The 15283-nt window shown below is 42.7% G+C and overlaps 1 protein-coding gene across 2 annotated transcripts in view; it reads left to right on the top strand.

Moving 5' to 3' along the window:
- Positions 1–15283, top strand: part of sema3fa (sema domain, immunoglobulin domain (Ig), short basic domain, secreted, (semaphorin) 3Fa) — a 47865-nt gene that overhangs the window by 17203 nt on the left and 15379 nt on the right. For both annotated transcript variants that reach the window (XM_042405502.1, XM_042405503.1), the window contains exons 3-5: positions 11954–12114; positions 12203–12265; positions 14924–15043. In XM_042405502.1, the coding sequence (XP_042261436.1) occupies positions 11954–12114; positions 12203–12265; positions 14924–15043 (344 nt within the window). The remainder of the gene's footprint in view (positions 1–11953; positions 12115–12202; positions 12266–14923; positions 15044–15283) is intronic.

The raw sequence follows: 15283 nt of genomic DNA on the forward strand, positions 1-15283 counted from the left end.
CTTCTCCTCCCATTTTATGCCAAAGCAAAGCAGACACACAGACAGTAAATGGACACGTTAACATGGATGCTCTGTCACTCACAGCATCCAGTCAGCTAATTCTCACCAGTTGGTCTTCCTACTTTCTTCTCCTCCCACAGCACTCATCAAACTTTCCTGCTGTGTTCCATTGAATGTTTGGATCAAATCTCTCTGTGTGTGAATGTGTTTGTGTCTGTTTTTTGTGTGGATATTAATTTGAGGATGTATTAGATGCCCCTCCCGTGCTTGCAAATGTACAAAAATAAAAACAGTCACTGTTGAAAGGGAGACAAAGAAAGATGGTTGTCATGAGAAGAGGCAGTGAGATTCTAGCCTCCAAAGAATCACTAAAGAGAGGACTACTGGATCGCAGACATACAGAACAACAGTCTCATAGACACACAAATAAAGCTGCTGCTTCGTTTTGGCCTGTTCTGGGAAGGATTCAGTGATAGAGGAGACTTAGTGTAAGCAGCACTAGTGTCGGGCCCAAATCCAAGAAATGAAACATTTGTGGGGCTCAAGCTGCTCTCACCCAGGCCATAAGAAGTGAACATAATATTGTTCCTGGGCTGCTCCCAAGAAATAACAGCTCAGGAGTTACCTGTAATAACTTGTAAAGGGAATATTGGTGTGTTTTTGTTTGAGAATATACTCAGAAACTGTCTGAGGACGCTGCTGGTTAATTTGTTTTTCTGCAAGCTTGTGGTTGCAGAGCTTAAAAGACGGGAAAGGCAGAGTTTGTGCTCCCAGTGTAATTACCCTAAGAATCATCTGCTGAGGTCAATGCCATATTGATCTGTTGGTTCACTGCTGCACAACCGCCCACTAATGGAATGGATTACTAGAGGAATGCTATGTTTGATCTGTTTGCAAAGAACTTCTCTTGAGACAGTGTGTTTTGAAGAATCTTGATCTTCTACAGGATGTCCATGTGTCAGTCAACCAGGATTTGTAGTGGCAGCTACTGGACAAAATATATATATTTTATTTGATATCTCTTTAGTACTTGTCAGAGCAGAAATTATGTATTGAGACAAATATTCTCCAAAGGTTTCATTTCACCTCAAAAAGCAGCACACACCGTAGAAAAAAATTGGAAGGATATTTCTTTAGGAGGTAAATTGAGCTGGTTTGAAAAGGACATTGGTGTCTGGTGGGTTTGCATGCCTGTCTCAGTCTTTGTGGCAAAGCTTCCACTTGCAGTTAACTGAGCACAAAGCCTGTCAGACAAATGAGCAGGTTCTCACTGCAGACGTGACTCTGCCACCCCATCTGAGGACCACGCCACGCTGCTCAACAACCAGCCGCCTGATTGTTAAGCATTATCCGGTTGTCCCCTGCCTGTCATGTGGCATTAGTGCACGAGACTCGACCCGGGGTCTGCGCTGACACGTACCTGGTCGGGGGTAACCCTGCCTTTGTCTAGCAGCAACGTGGGGTCAAGAGGGTGTATGCAGCAGCAGGGCATGTGGTATTATGTGGACCGTGCAGAGGCAGATGGGCTTCTGGCACTCGCCCATTAGTGGCTTGTAGTATGATAACTTCACAGATGTTGGTGACCCCTGAGCTCGACTGACTGCCCTGGCTGGCTATTTGGGACCAAGGGCAGGTTTATATTCACATTAAAGACCTCTAATTGACCATCTCATTTCACGCTGGATTCAGGATAAGACTCATACAAAGCATGTCCTTAGTAATGCAGTGCATTGAACAATGGCTACCAGCTGAGCTCATGAAGTACATTTCCATCCATCTGTTTTAATGCACATTTTTAATATCTGCATTGCAGCTATTAAAAATATCTGCATGAAATACCGTAAATTCTAAAAGATAAGGCAAAAAAAGTTATTCCGGTTTCTTCAGGTGGCCTGGTAGCTTAGGACGCATAATATGCAACATCCCCAGTTCAGCATCATGTCTGGGGTGACGGACAAAAACACCACATGGTCTGAGCGGACACAAGAGTCATTTATTAAAATAACATACAGTAAATGCCATCTTAGCTGGGAAACAGCAATGAAGCGCCATAATTTATCAGTTATTGGACCTGGTTTTAATATGTCATCATGTCTCATCCTCTTGAGTAATGTTGCGCATTAACTGATGGAACCACACAACCACAAGCATTTTATTTTAACTTTCCGAAATGTGCCTAAAACTCGAACAGCGTTTCGTGGGAACCATAATTGTTGAATCTCATTAGACATGTCACTTCTCACAATCCTCTTTCTTCATGCTGTAGTGAAATACTTAATGGATGAAGTGTGAGGCTGACAGTCATAGCTTAATACATCATCACTGCACACATCATGCATGCATTTTCCCCCATCACCCTAGTTCTTCCACCTGTGGCATGCTGGGTGCTAAAGAAAGGAGCGAAGGAATCAACAGAAAAAGGCATGTGTTATCTCAATGGGTTGGTATGCAGACAGTGGGTAGAAGATGCTGGCAGGATCAGACAAGCCAACGAAAAGGAAATGTGTCATAGGAAAGACGAAGGTGATGAATCAAAACAGCATTAACTGGGCGTTGAGAGGGAGATTTAAGATAGATCAGTAAAGCTGCCATGAAAACAACATTAAAGAATCTGCAGAAGAATCTGGCAGAAATGTTCAAACAGTCTGAGGAGGTTGATGCAGGACAGGAAAATGATAACTGATATTGAGATATTTGTTTCCTCATCACTCCTCACTGAGAGATAAGTATGTTTTATTTTGTCATCCAAAATAATGGCTGATTGAAATGTCTAAATGTAAGATAATGTTTTGGCCTGTTGAACATTGGAGAGCTTTTTGAGTGCAGACACATCGCAATATCAGATGTTGTTAAACATTATCTGGATGAGTAATAATTGGAGGATTGGACCCTTGAAACATAGCCTAAGCCATGGTCATGGTGAAAAGAAACAGTCATGAGTGTCAGTAGGAAACAGGGAATGAACAGCACTCTCCCATGTCATTCAACACTTGAACACTGTTCACACTGTTGTTCAACCCATCAACCCAGACCTTGTCCTTCTGCAAACTTTGTGGATTTCAATGTCACACTGTTTCCTCCTTTACTCCCAACGAAAAGAGTTCCCACAGCAGCTAAAGAGCTTCGTCACTCGAATATAAACATGTCACTTTTGTGCATTTGCTCTACTGATCGTGTCGTTTTCGTTGTGAGGACAGTCTGTCCAGGGTACGTACCATTAATGCTGCATTAGCACTGCAGAGGCATAACTAACACTCCCTCCCTCCTTTGGACAGTTTGCCCCCATTCCATCTCAGAGAAGATTTCCAGAGCATCTAAAACAGTACCATCAGGTTACAGTTCCATCCCCAAGACCATTAGACTCCTCAAAACTCCCTTCCATTACTGCTTTAACTTGAACCTAACAGGCCTGGTCTGGACTGCTTCTTCCAGCCTACTAGCACATGCCACTTCATACATCTGCTGAATGAACTTTTGTGCTTTTTGCACCTCCAGCAGCATCTCAGTGTCTGAGTTTTCCTTGCAGCTTTTGATGCATCAACTACCAGATTCCTCCAAACCAAAGAAGCCAAAAGAACAGTCCTGTAATGTTTTAATCGTTAGTGATGATCTAGTGATGCAGTAAAAACTCTACATATAACTTCTTAAGTTCAGGTATGTGCTGTGCTGCTTAACTTGTGAATTGCGATGTTTATAATAGAGGAATATTTATGTGCTATCTGTATGTATATTAGCACTTGACCACTTAATCTTGCTTGCTCATTACGCCTTCCATTCGTCTCTTTTTCCACTCCTGCTCTACCTAAGCTGGCAGCCGAGGTCTCAATCAGTGTTTTGTGTGTATTTGGGCACACAATAAGGGTATTTTGTCCTCTGTCCAACTCATGATTAGAATACAAGTTAGAGAACCCTTTGTGAGCAGTGTTTTTTGCCCCTCCAGAAGCAGTAGAGGCGATCTCAGCCTCTCGGTATTGGCTATATAGAGGAGCTCTCTCAGAGTTCGACTCAGAGTTTCCATGGCTCTCTCCTGCCTGCTTTGATAAATGGAAGTTCTTAGGTTCGCTGTCAGGCTCCTCTCCCCTTGGGACTCCTCCCTCCAATCTCCCTCCAATCTCCCTCCTCTACCACACCATTTGCTGTTGTGGGTGAAAAATGACCACAGGGAATTTAGTAGATTCTCAGTGCTGGACTGGAGAGTGGAACACCCAGAGAGGGTAGAGGTGGCTGTTGTCCCCAGTGGACTCTGAGTCAACACTTGCTGCTAATGGTCTCTCTAAATTTACCTCCTAATTACCCCCCTCTCATTGCCCCCAGCTAGCAACACACTGGCCATGACCTTGATACACGAGCAAATAAGAGGGCACGCTTAAAATTGAGCTTTGTTCAGGTCTGGTTAGAATCAGTGGGGAGAAACTGATTCATCGACAACTTGGCTCTGTTTGGGACTAATTTTAACGTTCCCAATCCGAAGAGAGGATTAGGAGAAATCGATAAATAAAAATGAACAGATCCCTCTGAGGAACCATTGTGCATCTGGGTGTGTGTTGGTGCAGCTGACAGAGAGGGAGAGTGTTTGTTCTAAGTGCCAGGTCAGAGGTCAGCGAGGGAGAGGAGGGATTTTTCATTCATTCACACTAGCTCTGTCTCATTATTCAGCCCTTCCCATAATCCTTCTAACCTGCGTTGTCACCACTGACCACCGCCGCCGCCCTGACCAGCCCGCTGCAAGCAACAGCACAGCTACAACAACAAACACAGCTTCATCATCATTACAGCGGCTTGCAGCATCTGCATGACCCCAGTTCCAGACATACACATAAACACTTGTGCTTACAACAGCCAGCCACGGGCCCAGACAGCGCCTTGGCATAGAGCGTTTTGTAAACAACATAAAGTACCAACCCATGTTTTTCATGTTCTCCAAAATCCAAAGATTAGTGTAAAGGAGAAAAAGAGTCAGGCAGAGGAGCGCACTGATATCTTAAGAGGCAGGGCCATGTCGTTCTTATGTTTCTCGGAAAATACAACTTTTTTTTCAGTATGCTTGGATAAATTATATACATTTTATGAATTTTTATGAACATATCCCACTACACTTGGTTATGTGTAACAGAGCAGAAAACAGGATTATGAAGAGTCAACAGTGAATGTATCTCAACTGTTTAGACTTTCTTTTTTTTTAAACGGCTGCAACTGCAACATCGTCCTTTCTTAGGAAGTGCATTTTCTCTTCTCTCCCTGCTCTCCTCAAACATCTCTCCCCAGTATCCTCATGACCACCCTTCTGTCTCCTGACCCGGCTTAGCTCCTGATTATGCTGAAGTGTGTAAAGGGGCCAGGATGAGCTTTCACCTTCAGACCCCTCATGACCTCTAACCTTTCACCTGCGGCCCTGCAAGGCCATTTAGGGCAGCTGTCCATGGCAGTGTGTGTTGAAAGAAAAGCATGAACGCCTAGTCAGTCACACTGCATCGGTGTATGCTGGGTCTTATTTTGAATATCTATCCAAAGTGGCATGCACAAAAATTAAGAATAGTTTTCATAATTTGTTACTGAAAGTTGAAAATGAAGAATAATAAGTCCTTATTGTTAATCATTTTTTATAAAGGATGGAAAGCCAGCAGAAAAGTATTGTTCTTGCTGCACTTAATCTCCTTGTATCCTGTTCTGATTGCTATATGTACAGTATAATGGGAACTTAATGAAGGTTGGGTTTGCAGACCAGAGACAGAGGAATAAGGAAACTAAATGACCTTTCCTGTCAGTTGAGCCAGCGATCCTCCTCAACTCCCTCGTGCTTTAATTAACCTTTCCTGTCATCCGAAACAGCAGAAATAGATTTGTTATAATCTCTTCGTTTCCACTCAGGAAGTGAACTCACTACTTAAATCAATCTTTCTCTGCTCTTGATTTGTGCGGTGGAAGACAGGTGTCCCTGATTTGATGTGAGGATCAGAGAGCTCTACTTCTATTTCTATGTACACACACACATACACATACACAGTGTATCAGTGGCAGACAAGCGTGAAGAGCATCTGAGTGACAGCATCCGGAAGCTCAGAGATAAGACGTAATCTGGTGCCAATTATTTCTCCTTGACAGGCGCAGGTAAGCAGCAATCAGCTCCAGTGACATGTGTTCTGAGTCAATAGTCCTGGCCCTAGTGAGAGCCTGATTATGAGGTGCTGAACGGAGGCAAACACAAAGCTGCGACAGGTTGGGCTGATAAGGCTTCCCGTTGCTGTTCAGCCCCTCTGATATCCACGATGACCTCTCTGTCCTGTGCACTAACACTTACAAAGATACACCGGCCTCAGATATTCAACACACACTTGGCATTTGCACTGAACACACATGTGCTTTTAATCTTTGTATGCATTTACAGAACACAGAGAAATCAAGAGGTCCTTATACGGAAATGACAGAACATTTTAATAATGCCTTCCAAAACAACCCATGCGACCATTTCAAAGAAGACTCATGAGTATTGTCTGATCTGCCACCTCTGTGTAGACCACGTAAAATCCTGCTTTCTTGCCGAGAGTTACAGTAGATTAGAAGATCAATACCACTTTCATGTCTGTATATGTGAACATACAACCAGCAGCAAGTTTGCTTAGCTAAGCACAAAGACTAGAAACATTAAATCAGGTAGCCTGGCTCTGTCCATAGGTAAGATATAAGATAGATATAACATGTTTATTTGTGAGCTTTGGAGATAGTATTTTGTTAGAGCCTGGATAGCTGTTTCCCATTGTATCCTGTCTTTATGCTAAGCGAAGCTAAACAACTGCTGGCAGGAGCTTCAACATTACAGTCCAGACATGAGAGTGCTATTCTTATTCTCATCTAACTCCAATTCTTTGAAAGAAACCAATGTTGACTGTTGTTAGGAGACAGACCATAATCACAGTCTCCAATTTCAAAGTCATATGCTTTATTGACCCAACCATTTACCCTGACCTCCTTCCTAAGTGGTTTTGCAATAGTATAACAACATTAGGCCTATGTTACTTGTGCTACAAAGAAACATTGTTGATTGCAGAGCCATTGGGGAAACTTGTCAGGAAAACACAAATATAGGTCAGTATTGAGCGTCTGACTGTCCTTTTTCTGGTGAGGACAGTCTCAATATAAACACGTGTGTCCTTCACTTGATAAAGGAAATCCATTTAGGGACACATCCGTGCACGCACGACTGCAGACAAGCTGCAGCAAGGTGAGGCCACACCTCTACTTTATGAGAATGTGAACATGAGTAGATCGGGGGATTTCAGACAACATGCCGGGGATGCCTGGGCAGGTATGTGGGATTTTTTGCTACCTGCTTCCCTCAAACCCCCCGTTTGTCTTTCAACCAAACACACACATACAGTACACACTCTGGCGGGCAGTCGCAGGGCAGGGGAAGCAAGGGGGAGATTTGCTAGGCTGATAGTGACATGAAAAGAAGTGCTAGCGGTGTCTGGGAGCTGCGTCTTTCGTTGTCTCCTTACACATACAAAATAGGGGTCACTTATATGCCTTTGAGGGTGACCAAGGAAAACCACACCATGTTGCAAAGCCTGGCCAATGAGCTACATACCTCGGATACAGAACAGAGCAGAGAGTGACCACAGTGCAGAGGGATCACATCAGCAGGTGGACAGACTACAGGCTCAGTTTACCAGCAGATGTCATTCACATTGTGGGAGAGTAATAGGAACAGATTGGGTTTTCTCCAACAAAAAGGATCTTTACCAAGGGCACCAAACTAAAGACCATTCCACATGCGCACATGAGAAAGGAAAGAGTTTAGCTCTGTCTGCCTGCGTGTCTGGTAATGATTACAAAGATCTTGCTGGGAAACTCTGTGATACACACCAGATCCTGTGGTCTTTATAGTCAGACACTTGCGCCCTATCATTGCTGAATTTACCAGTTGGTTGTAAATTCAACAGCTTAACATGATGTCAAGGCTGTATTTTGTTTTGTAACATTTTTCTTGGCTTCAGAGGCATGGGCTATAAAGGCTGAGCTGCAACAGACAGGAATGTTTCCGAGAAGACGAATTTGTGCTGACGATACAGCGTATGAGTGCTTTGAGGTGGACTGTTATCATACCTTAGTCCTTATCTCACCACGCTACAGGCATTATTTCAAAGAAAATCTGTTTTCGCATGTCTCCTCTCGCAAAGATGTAATATTTCCCCTGACTGTAAGATCTGCACTTGATTTTCACAGATTCAGATGGCAAGATGAACCTTTTTTAGTGTCTTTGTATTTTAGCTGAAGGGACATCTAGTCTTTATGTAGGTTTGGATGTGAAATGTGCTCTGGAATGAGTACAATGTGACATCCAGCTCTGGTTGGCACTTGTAAGCTAAGCATGTGCATACATGCATCCCCCTGTGACTGTTTTTACGCTTTAGGCAGGCCTTGTTCCTGTGATTACCAGTACAATACAATTAGTTATCAGAAATATGCAGACTTCCATGAAAAGATGGTTTCTTTTTCTTCCTTTTCATATAATTATTTATCAAAAACAACCAAAAACTGTTTGTGTCAGTGTTGTCTCAGTTAGCTGCGTGTTTTAAGATAGCTGTTTAATGATTAAAAGATGTCCAAACCGCAATTGTATATAATTCCCAGCTTGCAAATTTGGAGTGTCTCACACAATTTATTCCAACATAATTTAGAACTCGAACGTGTGTTTGTTAGCATTCAATTTTGATAGAGAGTTGACAATCCTTTGGTCTTCATGTCCTGCTGGTTTTGGGTTTTCATGATCCATGTGGCCCCTGTGAGATAAGGATAAAATTAGTGATCCAGAAAGTAACACTGACAGGACACTAGAAGAGAGGGAGAAAAATGACAGGCTGTCAGACACTTGAAGTCAGTTGTTGTTAACCGATAATGTGTTTTGATTGATGTTTATTTGTAATGTTGTAGGTTATCTGTCTGTCTTCCTGTCTCGTCTGTCTGTCTCTCCACTGTCGTTGAACTTTGCGGTGACCTAACCTCCGTCGGACTTGTGACAGCCAGTCAGCTCCAGCGGGCTCCCGTTCAGATGCCCCTGAGTGTGAATCTGAGTGCAGAGGTGATAAATATGGGATGTCAGCTGGTGTCCCTGAAGCTCCGGTATCGTTCGACTGCTGGGCCTGTCGAAGCAGCGAGCTGGCTGAATGTGCAGTTGACAACCAGACAAGGATGGAAAACGAGCCGTGATGGAGGATAGGAAGAGTGGAGATGTACTGTTTTGAGATGTGTGTGTGTGTGTGTGTGTGTGTAGATGCTTAACATGGGGTGTCAAGTGGGCCGGTGATTCATCATCAGGTTGCTGTCACCACCTGCAGCTATATGTCCTCACTTTACATGCAATAGGAGATATGCCTGAAATCAATATCAATTAAAGTTATAATCCCTAAGATTTTCTTCATCATGTCATCTGCAATTTGATTAAATGCTGCACACTGTGTGAGAAGTTTTCTTACAGTAAACGTGCTGAGGAGTTGGAGATGTGCAGCCTGTCGCCTGCAGCTCTTCATCTAACACTTGCTCACTGTGGCTGCTCCTTCTTCTTCCATTTATCACTTCAGTCCCTTGTGCGTTAAGGCAATTTGAATGATGAACATCACCACCAACAATGCTGCTACATTGTAAACTATTATAAATTAAAATTGATCTTCAATGCAGTTAAGCAAACAGAAAGACAAAAAGTAATTTTCTTATTTTTTAGTCAAACATTTGGTTGGACTCATTACTTTTGATAGGACAGAATATTTTGTTAAACAATAACAAGATATGGTTGCCACGATACAATTCCACTGAAAGTCAATAAACGCTGAGGACTACTATAAATCTGTCCATGAGATTGAGAACACACGTATTAAAGCATATGTGTTTGGAAGCAACTTCTGAGAATTACTTGGGTGACAGCCATGTCTCTTCCTATTTACTACCTTATCCACCTCACTTCATGCTGTGATGCTGCACCATGACGGGAGCATTTCACAGTTCCTGAAGGATCCCAGCGCACCAGCAGCTGAAAAGCTTCCTGGCAGAGGATTCATGTCAGTATTTCAACATGTTCTTTGCAGGTGGAAGATGTTGTGCTGTCTTTTATTTCAAGTAAAGTAACAAGACATTCTGCATCCTCCCGGTCAAGGAAGGTAGTTATAGCTGTTGTAGGGGGTCTTATTCATCATCAGTGAGTCTCAGACTTGGCTACAGAGAACAGTAGGGGCGTTTGTCTGGTCTCATTGAAGTAGAACATGAACAGGTCCTCTATCTGGTCCTCTGGTGGTTTTCTCTGCAAATAGAACGGCACAAGTGCAGGCTCAACTTTCTCAAGCTCCACTTTCCCAAGCGTAGTTTGAAAAGGAGCAATAGAAAGAGTGAGACCTCCTATCAGATTCACTAACAGCTCGGGAGGTAATGGGAGGACCAGGAGAAAAAGCTGTTTTCCGTACACCAGATCTCCACTTATCTCCTCTCACACCCCGGTTGTAACTTATACTCACACTCACACACCAGTGGGTTTGCCCAGAGCAGTATGTGAGCCATTTGAGAGCAGTTTTTTATTCCAGAATAGTTTTAACGGTGATACGGAGGGATGGATGTTGCAGTGTTATGTGTGATATGATAAGACACTAAGCCAGGGAGTGGTCAGTGTGGTCCCTGCTGCTCTTTTTTGGCACAGAGCTGGCTTTCTGTAAAGAGTCAGCATTATGTCACTGCAGCTCAGGATACCAGTCACAGTCCGGCATAGAGCGACCCAGTGTGGAAAACTAGCCAAAATGAAGGGTCATTTAGAGTTTTGTTGACTCTTTACAGCGGCCACACAGCAATGAGTGATGTATGTCTCCCTGATTTTGTCAAATACAGTAAAATTATATTAACTATATTAACTGTCATAATCATAAAGAGAAGATTCAACTGAAAATGTGCCAAATAGCAGCATCCAGCATGCCCTCACCCGGCTGTCCAGGCAGATAAGGACTACATAGGATAAACAAAAGAGAAGAGCTCAAGAGAGCTCTCTCACTTTTTACTTGCACTAATATTGAGTTTTGCTCTTTATATTCAAGTTAATCATTGTCCCTCATTAAATAAAAATTTGTTTTCACGGCTGTGTTGGTTTCTCAGTGGGAAGTCGACCTTAGATTATACTGTGTAGGGTTGAGGAATATATGAGCTGTCCTTACTATAGTGTTTATAGAACCGTGTAAGATTTTATTCATTGTAGTTGTTGTTTTTGCACTGAAGTGGCTTGCACATCCTCAGAAGCTTTATATGTATGATGTGATTTGGTTTAGTCTTTAAGCTCTGAAGAAACGTCAGCTTATGGAATAAAGTCTACTCTGCATAACCGTCAAACTGCTCCTACCTCTTTGCAAGTTTTTATGCTTGTTCGCTGCCTACAGTCATCAAAAACAGTATTTTTTTATTTATTTGCTGTTAATTTAAAGAAAAAATCCTTTCGACTATGTTTTAAAGGTTTCTATTTCTTGCATCTGTCTTTTATGTGCATTTTTCATCTTTATGTGAGATATGTTGTATTGCATCCTTTGTCGTAAATGTACTCTATGAATTAAGTTTGCTGTAGAGAAAAAAAAGGAATTAACAGCTTTTTTAAATTAATTTAGGAGAGTCTGAGGCACATCATTAGCATCATGCCATCATCATTAGCATTATGTGTGTGTGACTGTGTATGTGTGCACACGTGCATGGGGGGTGGTACAGATTTGTAAAGTAAATGGAGAGAAGATCAACTCTAGAAAAGGAAAGTAAGAAAACAACCTTGGCAAACCAAAGGGCATCTCTGTGCCAAAAAAGAGCAGCCTACGCACATCTCCTGTGACCACGTCTGTGGTTTGTGTTTCCCAGTTTCATTGTGTGGTTTTCTACTACAGTATTATCCACACAGCTTGAACAAAACCATTTATTTCCCAGTCTTTTTGCTTCTTTACAGAGTTAAAGTCTACCGGAACTGCTCATCACTTCTCCTTTTTGCTGAACTCGACCGACTATCGGATCCTTCGCATGGATGAGGACCACGACCGCATGTATGTGGGCAGCAAAGATTACATCCTGTCTCTGGATCTGCATGACATCAACAAGGAGCCACTGATAGTAAGAAATGTCACGCACAAACATTAAGCTGGATGAGCTCAACACAAGTTCTGCATCTAACCAGCTTGTTGATCTCTCTCCCTGTCAGATCCACTGGCCTGTTGCCCCCCAGAGGAAGACTGAATGTGTCTTATCAGGAAAAGACACCAATGTAAGTATTCAAAGAACATAATATGAAAGTTAAAGTAGAGCTGAAATGATTAGTTGATCCATTCCAGAGAAAATTATTTGTCACGGTCCTGGTACTGTGCATGCTGGCTCACTGGGACACTTGAATACAACAGAGACATCGTTAATGGTAATAGTTCCACCTGTGCTTTTCCTAGTATGACAAAAAAATGTCTGCTGTGATAAAGGTTCATTCACAGTTCTATGCTTGTAATCTTGCAACTGTATTAAAGATTTTAATGCAAGTTTGCATATAGTTCATTAGCTCTCCACAGATTCCTATCATTCATTAAAAACACAACTGACCTGCTGCACATTTAAACATCATTTTATCCTGTGATACCCTGGTGCAAAATCATGAGTACGGCTTTTTGGCAACACTTGAGATTTGAATATGACACTGGGGTCAATGGAAGACATTTTCATGCTTCTTCCAATGTGTCACTGGCTGTGAAGCTCTTATTTACCGTCTCTGCATCCCTGATTGCTGATTGCATACAGCTGCCACCAATTAAGCTCAAGCAGGAACTTGGAACGTGCAACACGCAAATAGTCCTCATTGAATGCTGGAAATATATTCCATGCACAAACATATGTATATTACAGATATTTCTATTAGATTTTTTTAACATAATCTAATTATCTTTTTCCATAATAATTATTTTATTCTTTGTTGTCCAGACAAGCAGACAAAATGCATTAGCCACTGGAAGCTGCAGGCCTGTCTGAAGTGTTAATACGATTCAGACATTCAAACACAAGGATGTGATGGAGACTCATGATTGAAATTCATATAAAAACCAGATCCTTTTGATTTTGTTCACACATGCAGACGCCACCCCCCCCCCCCCCCCCCCCACCCCCCACCCTCAACCCCCTCCAGAAAAAAAACACACATACACACTCATCTCACCCATGTTAGGGGTGAGTGCTGGCAGAAGCGGTGAGCACAGAGGGAGTGATGAGGCTCTAGCTAATAACCCTGTTGGTAGAGAGCGCAGGCTGCTGTTTATCCAACTGGAATGTTCATTTATGCGTGTTTGGTGACCCGCGCCTCTCACCGCCTCTGGCTACATCGGATCGGCCTCTGTATGTTCGTATGTGCACGTATGAGCTTCTCTATGTGTGTCAGAGGTGGGTTTGAAATTTCATCACTAAAATAAGAAATAAAAATTGGCTACCGGGAGACAACTTGGCAATCCCGGCCGCTCTTTAGGGAATGACAGATGATGACAATTCAAAAGCAATTCAGAGGGGATGTCGGTTCAGGCAGGAGGTCAAAGGCAATCATACCCACTGTGCTTTCTGTGGGGGAGCACAACTGTGCACTGAATAATGCACACAGCCCCACACGCGTAAACACACACACAAAAACACATCCTCTGAAACCTCTGACTTGTGCATCTGTCGTGTTGCTAAGATCTGCCAAAATCTCTCATGCCCCCCCCCCCCCCCCCCACCCATCCCGCATACAATCTTTTTCTATGCTTGGTACATCCTTTCTTTTTTCGCCAGCTGTCACTAGCAGCCGACATGATGGACAAATCTGAACAGATATCATCAGCCTGTACATTTCTGTATTTAGAGTTTTGGTTTGGGTGGATTGAGACCATGAAGGCAGACAGCTGGCCAGACAAATAGAGATTAGAAAGCCGCAGACCTCGAAAGCAAAGAGCTGCTTTCACCAGTAGCACCTCTTTGTCTGCACTCCGAAAAAAAAAAAAAAGAAAGTGTTGTGGTGGCACTATTATTGTCCTACCACTCAAATCATTTAAATTCTAAAAAAACCACATCAGTGTTGAGATTTAAAGGAACAATGTGTAGAATTTACAGTGGGCACGAAACACGAAAGGCCCTCTCTAGAGCCAGTGTTTGGTTTGTCTGTTCTGGGCTACTGTAGAAACATGGCAGTGCAACATGGTGGGCTCTGTGGAAGAGGACCTGCTGTATATATAAAGGGCTCATTCTAAGGTAACAAAAACACAATGATTCTTATTTTCAGATGATTATACGTTAATGAAAACATACTTATGAATGTTATATTCCACTTCTGCCAAGTCCGTTCCGCTAAATGCCACTAAATTCCACACACTGCACCTCTAAGAAGCTGACAGTAACAAGCATGTCTTTATGTTTTCTTCTAAAAAATAAAAAAATAAAAAAAACCCTAACTGGATTTTGTAAAAAACAGAATTTTGTCTCAACACTCTTGTTTGGTCTAACCGAAATGTTTTCGAGTTGTTATGTGTGACAGAACATTGAATCCCTTAGACCCTCAGACCCATAGCAAACACTCTTCACAGCTCAGATGCACTGCTTTTCTTGGTTTCTGCCGCACAGTTATGGTGTTTGGAAACATTTTCCCACTGACAGTGTGGTCTGATCTGAAGCCTGGGCCAGGCTGACACACAGAGCCAGAGAACAGAGCTGCCAAACACAAGCCAGCCAACAGCGGAAATGATAGATGTGATGGTTTTAAGCCAGGCAGAGGGGTTATTAACCATCAGTGGGGCATTATGTATTATGTAACCATTTTTTTTCCCATTACATTTTAATGATCAGATTTTTTTATTTATTTATTTGAGGAACCTGAAGAGAAAAGACTTTTAATGCTGTTGAGTTTTGTTGTGCTCTACCTCAGGGGGAATGCGGTAACTTCATCCGTCTGATCGAGCCGTGGAACCGGACCCACCTGTATGTGTGTGGAACAGGAGCGTACAACCCCATCTGCACCTATGTGGACCGAGGACGCAGGTCACAGGTAACCAAAGACACAGCCGGGCAGCCGTGGAGACATTTTGACCTTTTACTCTGCACGTCTTTTTAAGAACCATATCTGTCAATCAGTCTCAGGTCAGAGAACCTCCTTGTGCTCTTGCTCCTCAGTTTCATGGGCTCTGCTTTTCTTCCATCATTTTCTGCCTCTTAGTGTTCATCGATTTGCGCTGTTTCACGGTCTGGAGGACTCAAAGAAGAAAAAAAAAAAAAAGCTCATGGCCAG

This window comes from Thunnus maccoyii, chromosome 3 (assembly GCF_910596095.1).
Source record: "Thunnus maccoyii chromosome 3, fThuMac1.1, whole genome shotgun sequence".
Classification (NCBI taxonomy): Eukaryota; Metazoa; Chordata; class Actinopteri; order Scombriformes; family Scombridae; genus Thunnus; species Thunnus maccoyii.